Source organism: Pristis pectinata, chromosome 30 (genome assembly GCF_009764475.1).
Source record: "Pristis pectinata isolate sPriPec2 chromosome 30, sPriPec2.1.pri, whole genome shotgun sequence".
In the NCBI taxonomy this organism is placed as follows: domain Eukaryota; kingdom Metazoa; phylum Chordata; class Chondrichthyes; order Rhinopristiformes; family Pristidae; genus Pristis; species Pristis pectinata.
In genome coordinates this window covers 23,210,961-23,230,947 of record NC_067434.1, presented here as the reverse complement: position 1 = coordinate 23,230,947, position 19,987 = coordinate 23,210,961, and the positions used below count along the sequence as shown (strand labels likewise).

At 39.7% G+C, this 19,987-nt stretch overlaps 1 protein-coding gene across 1 annotated transcript in view; it reads right to left on the bottom strand.

Annotated features, from left to right (window-relative positions):
- Positions 1–19,987, bottom strand: part of polr3a (polymerase (RNA) III (DNA directed) polypeptide A) — a 62,976-nt gene that overhangs the window by 35,141 nt on the left and 7,848 nt on the right. Inside the window, exons 5-13 of the mRNA XM_052041473.1 lie at positions 19,110–19,264; positions 17,971–18,210; positions 14,416–14,578; positions 11,506–11,642; positions 11,319–11,422; positions 8,729–8,870; positions 8,270–8,410; positions 3,764–3,833; positions 2,736–2,863 (exon numbers count right to left, since the gene is read on the bottom strand). Of these exons, the coding sequence (XP_051897433.1) occupies positions 2,736–2,863; positions 3,764–3,833; positions 8,270–8,410; positions 8,729–8,870; positions 11,319–11,422; positions 11,506–11,642; positions 14,416–14,578; positions 17,971–18,210; positions 19,110–19,264 (1,280 nt within the window). The remainder of the gene's footprint in view (positions 1–2,735; positions 2,864–3,763; positions 3,834–8,269; positions 8,411–8,728; positions 8,871–11,318; positions 11,423–11,505; positions 11,643–14,415; positions 14,579–17,970; positions 18,211–19,109; positions 19,265–19,987) is intronic.

Sequence of the window (19,987 nt, the reverse complement as noted above, 5' to 3'; positions counted from 1 at the left end):
TGGTATAATGCTCTCAAGAAGCAGTCATGTGTTTGCCCCTATTACAATATAAAAGAAAATCTAAGAATTTAACTGTAGATTTGTACACCATACTAACTGTGCTGTCAGAAATTAAGAGATACCCAGCACCTTATCAAGGCAGCTTTAAAACTGTTTAGTGGTTTTTGCCTATCTATCTGAGAGCCCCATAAACTGAGAAAATGCCAAAGTCAATAATTTTCTAAGGAGTCAGGATGGAGTTGGAATTTAACTCTACCCACTGAATTAACCTTGATTTAAACTCACCTCAGGAAGTTTAAAAGGATCTTCAGTTAATCCTGCCTCATATTTTCCAATGACTGGTTTCATCATCTCGCATTCTCCGCCTTACCCACAACTCCCCCAGCACATACTTTCCCCATACCTGCCCAAGTGCCAGTGAGCTTCCTCGTTTTCCTTGAACTTGGTGGTGGATCTTTTCCCAGTTCAGCCAGAAAATTGACTGGGTGCACATTAATCAGGTTTGGTACTATGATTATCAAGACAATGTGCTTCAACGGAAATACACAACCTACGGAAACCAGCAGATCTGGTGTGAAGACCTGCTGACAATTTAACTTCTACACTCCTTGCAAACTTCCAATTTATCAACAAGCTGTTGCTAAACATATTAATATCATAGTTATTTAAAGTCATTGCATCACAGAGCATGGAAACAGCCCATTGTTCCACTCACATCAACCACCAAGCACCCAACACTAATCCAACACTAATCTCATTTTTAACTCCTGGGTGTTAACATACCAACTGACCTGTCCTGGGCCCAGCACTTAAATGCAATCACAAGGAAGGTGCACCAGCATCTTTCCCTTCTTATGAGGTTATGGAGGTTTGGCTTGTCACTGAACACTAACAAACTTATACAGGTGGAATCAAAAACTCGAGGACATAGTTTTAAGGTTAGAATTGAAAGGTTTAATAAAGAATCTTGGGGCAACATTTTTGTTTTACACAGCAGGTGGTAGATATATGGAACCAGCTACCAGAGGAAGTGGTTGAGGCAGGTACATTAGATACATTTAAGAATTATGTGGACAGGTATGTGTATGACAGAAGTTTGGAGGGATATGGGCCAAGTGCTGGGAAACAGGATTAGCTTGAACGTACATCTTGGTCGGCATGGACAAGTACGGGCCGAAGGGCCTTTTTCCGTGCTGCACAACTCGATGACTCTCTGTCCTGTTGAAGAGGGTAGTGGACCCGGCTCAAACATCACGGGCACATCCCTCCCCACCATCTGTAGTATCTACATGAGGGGCTGCCTCAAGGAGATCCCCACCATCTGGGCCATGCCATCTTCTCGCAGCTACCATCGGGCAAGAGGTACAGAAGCCTGAAGTCCCACACCACCAGGTTCAAGAACAGCTACTTCCCTTCAACCATCCGGTTCTTGCACCAACTGACACAACCCAAATCACTACAGTTTAGCAACACTATGACCACTTTCATCACTTTGCACTAAAATGAACTTTTGTTTTCTTTTTTGTTCTAATTGTGTTTTTCCTTGTAAAAAAAATTGTGTATAAATTAATTTTAATTTATGGTTTTCTTGTGAATGCTGCTTATACGATGCTGTGGGTCTGTGATGCTGCTGCAAGTAAGTTATTCATTGCACCTATGCATATGACAATAAACTTGACTTTGACTAATTCTCCCCACATTTACATCAACACCACTCACCTACATACAAGGGACAAGTCAAGTTTATTGTCATTGTCACAAGTACACAGAGAGGTACAGGTCCAATGAAAACCTCGCTTGCAGCAGCATCACAGGCATGTAGGTACAGACCACACAGAATATAAATTATCCACAAAATTATATCATACAGTGAAACAAAAATAAAAACACAATCAAAGACAAGTTTACAGTGGCCAATGAATCTACCAATCTGCACATTCTTGGGATGTGGGAAGAATCCGAGGCACCAGGAGGAAACCCACATGGTCATGGGAAGAATGCATGAACTGCACACAGAGAGAACTGGACACAGGACTGAACCTGGGAGGTCAGAATTCTATCCAGTCACTGGAGCTGTGAGGCAGCAGCTTTACCAGCTGTGTCACTGCGACATGTGTTTATAAATATTTTACCTGCTCAGCTGAAGGAGTGTATAGAAAAACTGTTTAGTTCAAGTAATGTGTTGTGAATCAAGGAATCTTAGTTCCTGGGATGAGGGACTAGAGTTCTGAGGATAGATTTGAGAGGCTGGGAGTATTTTCTTTTAAAAAAAGGATGAGTGCAGATTTGACAGGAAGATGTAAAATGATGATGGGTCTGGACAGAGCGGATAGTAGAAGGCTGCACCTGAGGTGGAGGTTTGTAGAATAGAGGTCACAGATATAAACTAAAGGGGAGGTGAATTAAGAGCAAAACATTTTCTTATGTTTATAGTGGGAATCTGGAAGATACTGCCTGCTGATGTGGTGGAAGCAGGTTCCACTCTGGTTTTCAAGAGAGAATTGTATAAATATACAGGGAAGAAAAATTTGTAAGACTATAGAGAAGGGGCCGGGGGGGGGCAGAGCGAGTTAGTTGCTCTGGGAGATGGTCAGTATGGACATGATGGGCCGAATAACCTCTTTCTGTGCTGCAACCATTCTTAGAACATCTTAAGAACCATGGCATGGAGGACTACAGCCATTTCCAAACTCCCAGCTTAATTTCCACATCCAAAGGTAAATCAGTTCAATTACCTTCAGGATTGCAGGATGTGGAAGACTAATTTTGATTCGCTCATCTTTCCCTGAAAGAATGGAAGCAACAATCTGGCATGTCTTTGCTCTGTCAAAAAAAGTGTCTTTCATGGTAAGTAGATAGGCACCTGTACAGACAAGAAGGAAATATTTTCTCGTTAGAATATCTTCACAGCTGCTAAGTACTAAGCCTTTTGGTCACATGGTTGGCTCCATCACAGTGAACATAGCCACAAGTTCCAAATACTGAATTCCTGAACTTAACTAGCAATTGTGGAAGAAGCAGGCATTTCCAGTCCAGAAATAATAGGATGGGGAGGGGGTGAAGTTCCAACTCCAGCTGATCTAAGTGTGCTTGACAGACAAGGGTAGCCTCAAACTGTCAGCCAAGTCTTGGAAATAAGAAATGACTCAGGAAAAGGCAATAGTTAAAATGGTTTCAGACCATTCCCGTAGTTGATTCAAGAGCAATTTGAAATTGATAATGGAAATCAAGTTAGATCAGTTTATACATTTGCTTACAGAACAAAACATGCATGGAGTTTGAAGACTTCTACAGTCAACTCTACTGAAACAAATATAGATTGAGAAATTGACCCTAGTACCAAATTGGGCTGGGCACAATCAATAGCTTTTGAGTTCTCTCTCTTCCTGGCTAGGTAATGATAAACTTACTGTTTCTTAAAAAAACACTTCAACACAGAAAATATTTGACAATGGGGATTAAATTGTCAAGAATTAAACATTTTTAAATGGTTTGATATCTTAATAGAATTTTAAAATATAAACATCTTAGCAATAAATCTTAACAACACAAAATGGAAAAAAAATGCTGTGGCTAATAGTAAATTCCATTGTACAAATCCTCAAAAAGGAAATCAAGTCCCAAGTCTACTCAAAAGGAGCCTAAACAAACAAAAAATTAGAATACATAGAGTTGTCCTGATTTAGTTCCTGGTAAATTTCAGAGAAAATAAATCATGAAAGGTTCACAAGCCTTTGCATATAGAATTTCAATTTTACTTAACCTGTTAGAAAGTCCTGGATTGCAGCAATTAGGGGTTCCCCATTTCTGGGAGTCACCAAATTGGCTTTTGTCTAAAGAGAAAAGAAAGCCATTAATGAACAATGCACCTTAAATGGTTCAGACATTGATACATTGTTAGTGAAATTAATCTGATAATATTAGCCTAAACCAAATAAAATTGAGGTTAACAATATGGCTTAAAATGCAGTAACTAATTAAAGAGATGTAAAGCAAAATTAAGGTTAGAGAGTTTTATTTTCTTGCTTCGAAGTTAATTGCTGTGAAAGGTGTAGGCTATTTTATTTCCTTTGGTTCGTTTTGCCAGCTTCAGCCAGGTATGTTGTTTTTAACTGGAGATTAAAAACTATGGAAGAGATCCCTTCTATTAAGGCATTTCCTTCCATCGAGAGTTAATCACATCACCATTGCTATCTTACTTATTGCATTTCCCAAAAAATTTTCCAGTTATGTATTCTAGATGACTAATCCCAACCAGTTTTATCTATTTTTATGGTTCCAGAGGTTTAGACACTACCACACTCTAAATTCAATTGTTCCTATCATTCCCAATCCACAACAATTGTTGGACCAGCTGCAGAGGGGGAAGAAAGAGTTCTTAAATCTTGTTCAAGCAATCATTTCACTCTCTCCATCTCCAAAGCTACAATTTCCAAAATGGTGACTGCTCAGTGTTCATTTCTAAGCCTGCACGGAGAACACTTGTGGGACATTCCACCACACCAAGTAACCTTGCTATGTCATTGGACATCAATCAACAGTTATTTTCAGAAACTAATTTTCCCAGGGATGCCATCATCAATTACACTCACCCCTACTGCTATTCTGAGTCATGATTTCCAAACAAAACATTACCTTAGTGCCATTCTACACTGCGTGCTTTTGTTGCATATAAAGTAGGATTGCTAACAATTATATCTGCTTGAGGTTTGATATTCACTCCCTTTCTTCAAATTAAATAGCCTTTGAAAGGTCAACAATCTGAAACCTCAACTTCTATCTATAGATACAAAATAAAAACAATATGTTTAGATTCATTATTTATTTTTATTTGTCAAAGGCTGTATCATATAAATTAGCAATACTTTTTTCTCGTGGGAAAACGTTTGGTTCTAAATTGCTCTTTATAGCTAATCCTGGGACCACTGTGCTAAGTATGTTCAGAAGTCCCTACAATACACAATACTCCTCCAAATGCAGAATATTCTAAACTCCCTACCTAGTTTCATCATGCAGAAACCATACTTTTAGGTAAACTTGTCTTGACTTTGTCGATTGCCCTTGGAAATGCACTGACTTGTTGATTTCACCTTAAGAAACACTGGATGCAACATTTACAGAGGACTATAAACATGGTAAAACTTAAACAGCCTAAATGACTGATACTTTTACTAAGCTGAATAATGACACCCACTCTAAAACAGACATCCCCATTGTCTCCATCCCCTTCCTAAAACATGTTTTCTAACTCTTCTTGGTTCTGATGAAAGGTCATCAATCTGAAATGTTAACTGCTTCTCTCTCCACAGGGACTGCATGACCTGCTGAGTATTGCCAGCCTTTTATGTTTTAATTTCAGAGTTCCAGCATCTGCAATTTTTGGTTTTGTAATTACTGTTTAATTCACTGCCACCTTTCTTCCAGGAATGCCCATCTTTAAGCAGCTTTGCACCTCTCTTTGAGGGGATTTCCAGTCGTCCCTTCTATCTCACTCACCCTCCATGGTTTCTGTTTCCCTTTTTGGTTTTTGATAAGGCGATGATCAAAATTCACTTACGCAGCCTGGTTTCCTTCCTTAGCAAATAACTCCAGCTCTGACTGACTTCACACGGATTCCAACTGAAACTCCACCCAATACAAGTCAAATCCATTCATGAGTACAGATATGTTCAATATATTCAGCATTTTCCAACTCACTGGTCTTGTTGCTGAGATCCATGTTTAATGCCATGTGTTGCCACGCACATGCTCCTGATCTCAAGGTTCAAGTTACTTTATTGTCATTCACCCATATGCTATAAAAACACATGGAGGAACGAAATGTCGTTTCCCCCAGACTCTCACAACAGAGGACATACATAAAACAGAAGACATACAATAAACGCAGACAAAAAAAATTGTGCAAGTACAAATAGGGCAAAAAACGCTACATACAGAATACAAGTTTAGTGCAGAGTTAGTGCAAAACAGAGTTGGACGAAGAAAATACAGAACTCAATGTGTTGCACTAATTGTATAAACATTTTCAGCAGCAGCCAAAGTTCTCATACGCCGTTGTGCAAACCAGGGCTTCTCCAACAGCACCAAATCCCTCTATCTCAGAGCTGTCCTCGTCCATACTTCATCCTTCGTTGCAATGCGTGCTTCAATAAAAGACTTACTTCCTTTCCAGCCTCAAAAATCACAGACTTCTAATACTCCTCTAGATTTTCTCCACCTCCACTTTCTCTGTACCCACCTTTTCCCCTTGCCATGATTTGACATTTCTTCCAATCCCGTACAATCCGTCCTCCAGAGGCCTCAGCTTCATCCCCCTGAGTTCCCACCTCAATGTGTTCTGAACTTGACATGATGTTGAGCTCTCCTTCCACTGCCTTCACCTCCACAACCATATCTTTGGTCAGGAATCTTTACCCAAGATTGTGGACCCCTTTAACCAGTCTTCAGTACTCCCAACCCATGTGGATCTCTCCTTCTGGCCTCTTACCCTTTCTGGATCTATTCAGAATCAGAATCAGGTTTATTATCACTGACATATGTCGTGAAATTTGTTGTTTTGTGCCAGCAGTACAGTGCAAGACATAAAATTATGAGAATTTACAGAAATAAATAAATAGTGCAAAAGAGGAATAATGAGGTAGTATCCATGGGTTCATGGACTGTTCAGAAATCTGACGGCAGAGGGGAAGAAGCTGTTTCTGAATCGTTGAGTGCATATCTTCAGGCTCCTGTACCTCCTCCCTGATGGTGGTAACGAGAAGAGGGCATGTCCCGGGTGGGGAGGGTCCTTAATGATGGATGCCGCCTTCTTGAGGCACCGCCTCTTGAAGATGTCCTCAATGGCGGGGAGGGTTGTGCCCGTGATGGAGCTAGCTGAGTCTACAACCCTCTGCAGCCTCTTGCAATCCTGCGCATTGGAGCCTCTGTCCCAGGCTGTGATGCAACCAGTCAGAATGCTCTCCACCGTACATCTGTTGAAATTTGCAAGGCTCTTTGGTGACGCACCAAATCTCCTCAAACTCCTAATGAAGTAGAGCTGCTGGTGTGCCTTCTTTGTGATTGCATCAATGTGTTGGGCCCAAGATAGACCCTCTGAGATGTTGACGTCCAGGAACTTGAAGTTGCTCACCCTTTCCACCGCTGACCCCTCAATGAAGACTGGCGTGTGTTCTCCCAAATTCCCCTTCCTGACGTCCACAATCAGTTCCTTGGTCTTGCTGATGTTGAGTGCGAGGTTGTTATTGCGACACCACTCCACCAGCCGATCCATCTCAAGCCTATACGCCTCCTCATCGCCAGCTGAGATTCTGCCAACAGCAGTGGTGTCATCTGCGAATTTATAGATGGCGTTTGAGCTGTGCCTAGCCACACAGTCGTGAGTGTAGAGAGAGCAGAGCAGTGAGCTAAGCACGCATTCCTGAGTGCGCCTGTGTTGATTATCAGCGAGAAGGAGATGTTATCACCGATCCGCACTGACTGTGGTCTCCCAATAAGGAAGTCGAGGATCCAGAGGCCCAGGTTTTCAAGATTGTTGATTAATACTGAGGGGATGATGGTGTTGAACGCCAAGCTGTAATCGATAAACAGCAGCCTGATGCAATGCCAGTATGATGTATGTACGATATATGTCAGTGTTACACTGACGGTCTTAACTTCCCCTCAGCAGCTATATTTGCTCACCATAATGTAAGCCTCTTGCCCAAAGAAGCTTCCAGCATTTGCTGATGGAAGTCCATCCCCAACATTGCCACCAAAACTGCAGACAAGGGCAGTGCTGTCGTTTGGAAACTGACCTGAGCACCAGCTCTCACATCCCTCTGGACCACAACCCAACTACTGAACATCAGGCCATCATCTCGCTCATAGTTGCCGACCAGATACATTATAGCTTCCAGACTCAACACTCAAGTCAACAATTTCTAATGAAAGGCTATTAACTTGTAATGTTAACTCTTAAATTTTTCCTTCTCCAGATATTGCCTGACCAGCGAGGTATTTTTCCGCATTTTTTGTTCAGATATCCGAAAATCTAACATCTCTATTGGTTACGTCTTCTAATGAAGGTCTACTTCAGGTGTCAGTTGTATTAGTTTGAATGCTGTGAGTTTAAGACATCTGCATGGTGTGGGAACATAACATTAGGAAAAAAGACTATCCAACCTCTCCCCATAATTAAAGTCCTCATAACTCCTGAACTAAGTAAAATACAGGTATATTTCCTGTTAAATCACTGCCACAAAAAGAAAATATGTCATTAAATCACACCTACCCCCATAAGAACAAGAGCTTCAGCCTTGGCTTCCTCAGTTTGTGGAAGGTGAAGGTTCATTTCATCACCATCAAAATCTGCATTATATGGTGTACAAACGCATTCATTGAACCTGAATGTACGGTGCGGCTTCACCTTGGCCTGCAAGTTACATAAAAATAAAAATGATAAAACAATTGCAGCTATAATTTTTTAATCTCGTCAACATTTATCATTTGGTGCTATATATTAGCCATGCTTTCCTTCTTACATTTTTCACATCTTGCAGAGATGTCAAAACAATCAAAAGCACAAAATGTTAGCTTGGTTTAAAATAACACATGTCTAATTATTTTTGCAATATCATATTCAATTAGCTGATGTGAAAGGTTTGTTCATGTTATATACTCCAATAATTTGAGAACCCAGGGAATGAAAAATCCACTTTTCACAGCAGTTCATGTTTTACAAAACACTTACTATATGGGCCATGATGCTCAGTTTATGCAGGGATGGCTGTCTATTGAACAGCACTATATCGCCGTCAATTAGATGTCTTTCCACTACGTCACCATATTTCAGTTCCTGTGCCATTTTCTCCCGATTTCCGTACCTTAGAAACCTGTTTATGAGGAGACAAAGAGAGAATTAGGCTTGTATTTATAGAAACACAAGCAAAAATAAGAATTGTTTTGGAAAATAGCAATTTGTATTACAAAAGTTTTTAGAACAGACATATTTTTCTTAGGACGATCCTTGGGATCAGGATGACTTCCTTCTGCAGACTCTGCCAAAAGGTGAGGCAGGAGGTCCTGAAGGTGTGAACAGGTGGATGGTCTGTGATACAGTATCCTTGTTCCTTGGTTCATGCTGGCCTCCTAAGTGTTCATGTTCCATGGACTCCAGGTTCCCAGTACCATCCTGATTGCTCCTTCTTCAGCTCGAGCTGTCAGGGGTCAGGGTTTCCCAGTGCGGACACAGCATTTTGTTCCAAGGAGATTTTGAGAACATCAGTGAATCTTTTCCTCTGCCTAAGTGGTAACCTCTTGCCAGGTAAGAGCTCAGAACCGTGTGTCTGCGTCAGGAGTCTGGTGTCAGACATTTGAACTATGTGGCTTGTTCAACAGAGACAACTAATTGTAAATGGGAACTTGATGCTGAAGATGTTGGCCTGGGAGAGGACATTGGTCTGCTTCTGCTGCCTCTGGATTTGGTGGAAGCAGTGTTGGAGGTATCCCTGCACTGTCTTGAGGTGCCTACTGTAAGTAGTTCAAGTCTCAGAAGCATATAGGGGAGCAGGGATCACGGCTGCTCAGTAGACCTTGAGTTCTGTGTCGGGATTGAGGTCTTGTTTTTCAAACATCATTTTCCTTTGATGGCCAAAGGCTGCACTGGTGCAATGAAGGCACCAGACTCGCCTCAGTACAAACATTGCTCAAACACCCAAAAAACAGCAAGGGTCACCCAAAGGCACAGTAATATTCCATAACCAATTCAATTACACATCACAGCAAGTTGAAGCCAGTCTCTATTCAAATTCTAGCTTCAATAAAGCCGGGAAATAGGCAAGATCACATCATTTAAAATTATAGTCAATCTAGAGTCAGGACAACTCGAGTGTCAGTAAACATCAACTCTTTCAAATAAATACCCCAAGCATACATCCATTAATAATTACCTCTGAGGTTAGTTCACAAAAAATAGCACAGTTCCATTAATAATACATGGGCATTGCAGGTTCCTGCAGGTTCCATAACCAATGGACAAATTACCATAATAAACCAGCTCATAATCTGCTTTATTGAAAGCCAAACTCACAATCCATTAGATTCATTTTATCAAGCTACCCTGCAGCTACAAAGCTCCAAGCATTACTCGTTCCAGAAATTTTCATTCAATATTCACACTCATTACTACACACAGCACGTTTGTCTAAAACTTATAGTCAGGGCTTTCAAAAATGACGATAGAAAACAGCTACAAATGTGATGCTAGTTTGGAATGTTCTTCAGGAAGCATTAACAACTAATTTAAAATCTGAGACTGAAAGGTTTCAGTTAATCAGTTAATGTCATTTGTACAATTGTCAGCATTCTCACTTCTAAACAGAAGATTCTGAGTTCAAGTACCTCCTCAGAGACTTGTGTACAAAAATCTCAGGTGATACTCCAATTCTGCACGGAGTGAGTGCTGTACTTTCAGAAGTGCCATCTTTTGGGTGAGGTTTAACTTGACGCACTGTTTGGTTCCCTGGTAATTATGAGATCCCATGGGAATATTTCAAAGAAGCTGGAAATTATCCTGTGTATTTCAGCCAATATCCTGAACCAACATCACTTCAAACAGAGAATGTAATCAAAATCACTTTAAAACCCTTGATTGCTTTGGAGCACCCTGAAAACTCTGACAATCCAGCAATGAATTGTTCAGAAATCCTGATGGCATGGCATCTGGCTCATTCACTTATCATTCTGGAATGCAAGGTGGTGTCTAGAGTGCAAGCACTGTGTGGTCTGGGGCTGGGTGTGTAGCCAAAGCTGGGCTTGGGTCTGGAACATCAGGGGTCAGGAACATGGGTGGAGTTATAGCTGAAGCAGGGGTCCTGAATGCTTGCATTTTGAGCCGAAACGGAGACTGTCCATTGTCCTTCCACAGATGCTGCCTGAACCACTGAGTTCCTCCAGCATCTGCAGTCTCTTGTGTCTCAATTGTATATTTTCTGCTCTCTTTAAACTTGGTGGTTCACTGCAAAAGTTATTATACCACAGTATAACATTTAAAGAAAAAAGTGAAGTAAAAGTGTGTTTGAGTATTACCAGGAGAAACATCCAATAGTCCAGCACCAAAGTCCCAAGGATGTTGGATTATTGGAGCCTTACTATATAGTTTACTATCAGCATTAAGGGATTCGAACCAAAGACGGAAAAGTGAAATTGTATCACTGATAACCATAATGTCATAAACAGCAAATTAAGCATTGGGTCATCTAATATAAACTTAATACCTTTCAAATTGTAAACAAAATCAGAATTCCTTCTGCTATAAAACAAAACTCAAAGGAAATCATCACCTCTTCAGATTTGTATGCCGCTGCTGAATGAAGTTAGCCCCTGGATGTACCTCAGGTCCATTACGCACGAGTTTTTGCATTAATTCCAGATTGGCCTTTGTCACCTGTAGTAAAAATAACCAAGTTTACGTGTATTAACAGACTCCTTCCAAATTAAGAAAAGAATTACCTTAAAAAGAGAACTCACTCTTTCGGGATAGGTCAGGATCTTTGCCACATGCACTGGAACTGCTACTTCATCTATACGCAGGTTTGGATCAGGAGAAATTACAGTCCTGCTGGAAAAATCCACTCTTTTTCCAGACAAATTGCCTCGAAATCGACCTAAAGTTTTTTGAATGGAAAGTTAATTATTATTAAACCTTTATTATTATTTATAATTATTATTAAACCTTTAGGTATGATCACAAGGGTGTATTTTTTATTTTTCTCAGGGGCTTGTAACTCAATATGATGAATATTGTATATAGTTTGCACGAGCACATTATTTTGGCTCAGACTCTGAACTGGAACAGCTTGCAGTTACATTTTGTGGTACAAGGAGGATAAGATTCAGATGGAATGAACTTTAATTAGGATATAGAGATGTTAATGCAATAACTTTTTGTCAAGGGAGTTGAAAATACCTGAAGGAAATGAAAATTACCTTTTCTAATTCACTCTTTATTGGAAACTAAAATTTGGTGCTTCTCTCTTGCTTAGTGTTCAAGAAATGCTCATATTAATCATACCCAAGGCATCAACACTTTAAATTAACTATTCTAATATCTCATGAGTCTCCTGGCCTCATTGGATTTTTATATAATTATCTTCAGTATGTTTATTTTACTCAGCTATGGAAAAACATTTTCATATTTGCGTTGTTCAAATAAGTTTTTCTTTGCTTATTTCATGCTACATAACTTCCTTGCCTGCTGGATAATTTCATAGCACTGGATTGGTGGGCAACAGCTCCCAAGATTCTGTCATTGTCATAAGATGGTGGGCAAAAATAGTTTGAGTGCTTTGGCTTCATGTTTTTACTTTTTCCAAGTGGGAATCAGATACCCACTACTGACATCTATTTGAAACTCAAGATGCAACGTGATGAATTATGATGTATGGGTATCGCTCGATTTAGGAACATTCTATTTACAAATTTCCCTCTAAGATTATTTATTTTTTAGGATTGATGTCCTCAATTTATGAGGCTCTTTTCGCTATAATGAACAGCTTTTACCGATTGAAGTCAAAAGGGAAAAAGAGTGGGCAGAGGAGCAGGTAAGTTAGAGAGCGTGGGGTTAGCGAGAGAGAGGGAGGAGAAGCAGGGAAGAGATAGTGGCGGAAGGGTAAGTTCTGTGGGCACATGGGGCAGGAGGATGAGGAAAAACTGGCGAGAGGTGAGAGGGAGAGCAAGGGCTGGGTGAGAGAGGGTCATCTTGTGCGTTTTATTGGAGGTTCTAAGAGAGAGATGTAATTACGTTGTTATTAAGAATCATTGTTAAAGCAATACTTTATTGCTTCAGATGTTGACTTTTTGCATTTTGGTGTTTTTAACTGAAATTCCTGAACTCTGGAATGCAACCAGAGATTTTGCATTAACAATAAGGAAATGCCTTTTGCATTTACAAATTTTTGCACAGCGCATTTTTTCCTGGAATGTAGCCCTTTCATAAATCAAGGAATATCTGTACCACCCCCACTCAACTCTATTTGTTTCAGATTGGGGCATTTAAAAAAGAATATTGTGGCATTAAGATTTCACAATCATAGAGTAACAGTAGAACACACACTTCCCTGTTGTTAAATGGATCTAGTTTGGAAAAAAAAAAATTAATTTAAAATGTTGGCTGGAGTTTCCTTCACAGGGAAAGGCATCACCAGTTTGGTACCCTTCTCCCCAAGTATTGGTGCTTATCGGAAACTTTACATTTTAAATCCCTCTAATCCATGAATGCTTAAAAGATTTCACATACACAAAAAAAATTTAAACAATGTTACATTGTCATCACATGCAATGCCATGGAAAATAAATGATATGTAAGTTCTTTGAGCACAAACAAAAATATTTAGCAAATTCTGCTCCATCCTCTTCAGAGATGGAGCCTTTAAGTATTTAAATAGAAATAAAATTTAAAAAACTACAATTGATGGAAATCTGAAATGAAAATAGAAGCTGCTGGAAACAGCAGGTTAGGCAGCATCTGTAAAAAGAGAAATACCTTTTATGTTTCAGTTGGAAATTTGGGCAGAGAAATGGCAGATGGAGTTTAATTCAGACAAGTGTGAGGTATTGCACTTTGAGAGGTCAAATACAAGAGGGAAGTATACAGTAAATGGCAGGATCTTTTGCAGCATTGATGGAAAGAAGGATTTTGGAATGCAAGTTCATAGCTTCCTGAAAGTTGCAACATAAGTGGATGGGATGCTTGCCTTCTTTGAGTATGAAAATTGGCAAGTCACATTGCAACTGTACAAAACTTAGGCTGCATTTGGAGTATGGTGTGCAGTTCTGGTCGCCACAGTACAGAAAGGATGTGGAGGCTTTGGAGAGGGTGCAGAAGAGGTTCACCAGGATGTTGCCTGGATTGGAGAGTATTAGCTATAAGGAGAGGTTGGACAAACTTGGATTGTTTTCTCAGAAACATTGAAAGGTGAGGGGCAACCTGATAGAAGTATATAAAATTATGGGAGGCATAGATAGGGTACATAGTCAGAGACTTCTCCCAGGGTGGAAATGTCAAATACGAGAGGGCATGGGGGGGGGAGGAGTTTAAAGGAGATGTACAAGACGAGTTTTTTTGTTTTACAGAGGGGGTAAGTACCTATGTACCTGAAATGCACTGCCAGAGAGGCAGTAGAAACAGATACAACAGCAACATTTATGAGGCAGTTAGACAGACACATGAACAGGTAGGGAGTGCAGAGACATGGGCCATGTGCAACTGGATGAGATGAGTTTAGATTGGTATCATGGTCAGCATGGACACGATGGAGTGAAAAGCCTGTTCCTATGCTAACAGGGAAAGAGTTGTGATGAGTCTTTGAACCAAGTATTGCTTGTATTTTCTGTAGGCATTTAAACAGGAAGATATTCAGTACAGTGTCAACAAACTACCTTGTTTTCCTTTCAGTCGCTGTACGAAGCCCCTGGTCCACTTCTTTGGTGCCATGTTGAGAGGAATGCCAGACAGCTCACTATTGATATATAGTGCACACTGTAATTGTAAGAAGTCCCAGTCTTCCATGATCATCTGAGTCTTCGCTCCAGACATGCGATGCTGAGGAGACAAGAGTTCATTAACTGATTGTGCTCTGAAAGGGGAAACCACTAACAAACTACAAATATAACATTTTAAATGGTTTACATGGCAACAGGAGAATCATTTCCTTCTCTTTCACCTATACAATGCCATGATCAAATTTTTGATCCAAGTGCTTTCCTTTCAGTTCTATTCTAAACAAAAACCCAATGCAGAAAACCAATCACTGCTTCAATCCAAATTAAATTTTCTGCTGCCCATTGACTATTTGTCTTAGCTCACACATATTTTTCCTCCAAGTGGGCCCATCTGCTCCCTGATCCTAACTACACTATTCTCTATATTCCATAATTTCCACAATGATCTTTTTCCAACTTTACAAAGATCATTTGCCACTATTCTTATATTTCCCCAATCAAGGCAGAGACTCTTATCCCCACATTTACCATCTGTATTTTTGCAATGCTAGCTTTGTTGCTCTTTTTTTGCCTCCCACAAGCCATAAACTGCACATCATTCAGAGAACATCACTACCTCTCCCCTGACGTAAACTTTCATCATCTTCTGCGATATCACCTCCCTGTCCATTCTTCAGACCAATAGTCCTACTTATAATGTTACACCATCTGGTACTGGGTCTCCAGCCTTCTTCACTCTACCACTGACACTACTGTAATGGCCATGACTCTACACTCAAATTCCTGCCCAAAATTCATATGCCAAACTATCACTAAGTTATTTTCACCGATTCTTTAAGTTGGGTCCCCATATTCTCTTTATTTTAAAGCAGTCCACGGCATGTTTGACAGGGCACACGTGCCAACAGTTAAGTATTTATCTTGAACTTTTCTTCCCCTAGAACTTACGCTATTTCTTTTTAAATTTTCTACTTCTCATCTCCTCTGCACTCTGTATATTGCTCTATGTTTCACGTATTTAATATTTAGGTTAAAAATGTTTATGTCACCAATTATGCAGTTACATATATGTAACAGCAAGTTATCTTTTTTAAAGACTGTAGTACAGAACATGGTAGGGCCATTGTGCATTGGGATGAGGTGAAACGATTTCTGGCAGATGTTGGAACACACTGGAAGCAAAAGGTTTGGCCAGAAGTGAGACTCAGGTCCAAGAGGCCCCAGGAAATAGAATTTGGAATGGGAAAGCAACACCATACCAAACAGCTACTGCGTGATAGTGGATAAGAACATCTGAGCAAGAAGGAAATTGAGCATTAAATATGGAAAAATGATTTAGGGCCAGAAGTTGTAAAATAAAGTTTTAGCAAATAGAAAGTTGAGAAAGAAATAAGTTTTGCATAAACGATTTGACCCACTGTAAGATATCAGAAACAGATGTTAAGATTGAGGTTACAGACAATGACCACAAGATGGTGTCCATGTACTTTGTTCAGAACAAATCTGAAAACCAGAACTAAGTGCTTGCACGTATGCACCAGGCTGAGTTACCAATAATACAGAAAGTACATCAGAATCCAATTCTGCTGTCAGCATTCATTGAGATATTTCATGCTATACACAAACATTATCGTATGCAGTTAGGAGACATTGCCTTTAACCACTGATTTAACATCACAGTTCCTTGTGTTGCAACAATTCAAAAGTATTCAAAGCAAACTCTGCAACAGAATTTCATTCTCTTCTAGGGTTTATTATGCTTTAAATGCAGGACTTTCACTGCCACATCCTACATCCACATCCAGCCCACATTAATGGGACTAAGAGCCTCATCCAACCAAATCACACATCAGTACATGCAGCTAAATCTTCCAGGTTTCAATGTAATCTAAAATAGATATGGCCAAGAGGATGAATTCTGTGTGTGTGGGGTGGGGAGGGGAGAAGAAATATTCAACAATTAAGATTAACCAGAGTAAAAAAAATTTTCATTCAACCATTTGTGGAAATTTGATGTGAATACCTATGTAAAAAGGAGAAACCTTCCATTTCCATGCATTAAGATTCCACACATGAAGTCAAAACTACAGCAAATATATCAATCTGACATAAGCACATCTCTTGCGGGTGAAGGTGCACAGGTTTGGGTTAAACCTGTTTCCATTGATGGGACATTGTGTCTGCTTGGCTTATCATTTTACCAACACACACAAATATTCCACAGTTACAGGTAGTTCTGCTACAATGAGATAGTTGCGTTTCTAAGAAATCTTGCTTTATAGAAAATCACGTTATAAAAACAATTACGTCAATGGGAAAAAGGGGGCTAGGGCTAGAGAGTTTCAGACTTGCAATAACAAACTAATTTTGCTTGCAGAATTTTCAAATATAACAGTGTTTTTAATAGTTTAAAAGTTTATTTTGTTACTGCAAGCTGGCTGTATTGTTGTATACAGTATAATACTGTATGCTTACTGTTGGATACTGTACTGTTCAATAAATATCCTTGCACAAGTACCAACAAAAGCAATTGCTTGTTAATTTCCAATGGCCTCCTGCAGTGAAACTAGCAGCCTGCGTTCTTAAGAGACGATGGTGTCTGATTACTGCGGGGAGGTTACATGGAAACAGGATCTTTCCAGGAATTTTTTTTCCCCCCCAGTCAACTTTTTTTCCTGCTTGTCAATTTCCAAAGTAACTCTTACGGGGTTCTCTAGTTCCCAATTGATTGAAATCCCTAATTCAACAATCACGTTACATCCAATTCGCATTATGGAAACACACACGTTATAACAGAACTACCTGTACTGGAGAAAAGTATTTGGTATCTCAGGATAACTGGCTTTACAAATACATGTTTGTAAAATTGTAATTGAAATTGAGGATAAAATATAACATGCTCATGACAAGCAACTCTCATTAAGTAAATAAAAACTACCATTCAAAGTGTTACAATCTATGTTACTTAATTTGATTGTGTAATCTCATGACCCATTTGCTTAAATCTTTCCACCAACAGGCAAGAAAGCACCTTGCAAAAACTGAACTTCAAAATACACAGGATATAATAAAAAGTGGGACGCAGACTAATGCTGAACACAAAGCTCACACATTTTATAAATGTAACATAATTCTGTTATTTAGGGTTTTGCTGCTTATTGTAAAATTCCAAAAACCCATAGCTGGTTATTGAGATTGAAGCACTGATGAGTTGGCTCTAATTTCACACCTTAAACCATGCCAGTCAATATGGAATATTATATTTAAAATATCTTTATTAGTCACATGTACATCGAAACACACAGTGAAATACATCTTTTGCATGGAGTGTTCTGGGGGCAGCCCACAAGTGTCGCCGCGTTTCTGGCGCCAACATAGCATGCCCACAACTTCCTAAACTGTACGTCTTTGGAATGTGGGAGGAAACCAGAGCACCCAGAGGAAATATTTCATTTGTCATTTATAATTCAAGTTCCAGAAACATTAACTAACCTTCTTAATTACATCATTTAAGAAGATAATTTCCGTCAGCTTCATGGTTAGGTCATCTTCGTTTGTCCCCGATTTCAAGTCGCTCACCACTGAGGGGCGAATACATAGTGGAGGAACCAATAACCGAGTAAGGACAAGGTCTGCAGGCTTCCCAGCCTCCAGGTTCATAAGAAGCAGTGGGACATCTTCAGAGGGAATTCTTTTGAATATATTTAACACCACAAGGGGGTTGAGATTCTCCTGGAAAATAAGGAAATGCAGGTTGCAACAACACACTTCTGTTAGGTTGCAGTGCATATAATCAACGCTGCCTTCAGAAATCATACACACAAAATCTTCCCCTGGATTTTAAGCAAGGCAGGAAAGATTTACCAGGATGTTGCCTGGACTTGGGGGCCTGAGTTACAAGGAGAGGTTGCATAGACGAGGACTTCATTCCTTGGAACGTAGGAGGTTGAGGGGTGACCTGATAGAGGTGTATAAGATCATGAGGGGCATAGACAGGGTGAAAGCACATAGTCTTTTTCCCAGGGAGGAGGTGCTAAAAACAAGAGGGCATAGGTTTAAGATCAGATGCGAGAGATTTAAAAGGGACATCAGGGGCAGCTTCTTCACACAAAGGGTGGTGCGTATTTAGAATCAGCTGCCAGAAATAGTGGTTGAGGTGGGCACATTAGCAATATTTAAAAGCCATCTAGATAAGTATGTGGATAGGAGGGGTTTAGAGAGCTATGGGCCAAACGCGGGCAGATGGCACTAGCTCGCTGGGACAACACAGTCGGCATAGACGCGTTGGGCCAAAGGGCCTATTTCCACGCTACAAGAATCCAAGACGCTAATGATAAAGATAATAAAGCAACCACATCTGTAAACAACTTTGCAGTAAATACCCAACATAGATTGCAGAAATTAAAATTTCTCAGACGTAATACATTATTAAAATGGAAATGTGGTTCAAGCTTATTTCAATATTCTATTTCCCAAGGAACAGTTACACCGATTGCACGACAGTTTTACAAACATTTTTCTCACATTATCTGATAAAGCAATCACACCAATCAATGGAATTAAAAGAAAGGTTCAAAATTTAATTCTGCTAATAATGAAGAATATGTTCAAGAATGTTCAGTAGTACTAACTTGTGCTCTTCCAAGCAAAGCCTCCACCTCTTTGTTATGCTCAATGGCTATATCAAAGGATTGGAGAAAATCTGAGACCACAGGATCCATTACTTTCTTATTGGTCTTGTACTTCTCATGAATTATTTTCAGCAATCCACATTTTTTCACAGGACCTATTTAAAACAAAGCACCAACACTTTTAACTTGTTGAAAGCTAACTGTACTTAAGTACAAAATATATGATCATTCGTTTTTAGATGAAAATAAAATTGAAAAGCTTGGATTTACACAATGCTTTTTATCACATTTCAGAAGTCCCCTCAGGTATTCCTTGATGAACTGCATTGTACACTGACATAATAGGGAATTGCTTTGTCAAAATTCTATTAAGAGCAACGTGATGAACATGAAGTTAATCTGTATTTTGATGCCATCGCATGAAAAGGGAACTTTGAACAGGGTCACAGAAATTCATCTTTGGATGGACACAAAATATTGCAAGAAATAAAGGGGACCTTTGTTGAGCATCACCCAAAGGTCAGATCCTATGGCAATGTTGCAACCCCTCAAGTGCTGCAGGGTAGACCTAGACTACGTGCTCAACTTTTGATGTGGAACTTGAAACCATACCTTTTAGGCTCAGAAGCAAAAGTGATATTGATCATGCTAGAATGAAACTTCATAAAGTCAAGGATCCCCAAACAGAACTACTATTCATTTCCAAAATATATATTTTCAAGCGGGGTTTCTGTTAACAAAATAAGAACATCCTACTGCTGGCATATCAAGCTGATCATCACACATCACAGCCTCAACCTCTTTTTTTTAAAGAAATGCTGGACTGGTGCAATGGAAAAAAGGCTTTCAACAGGGAAGAACTTCCCTAATCTAACTGG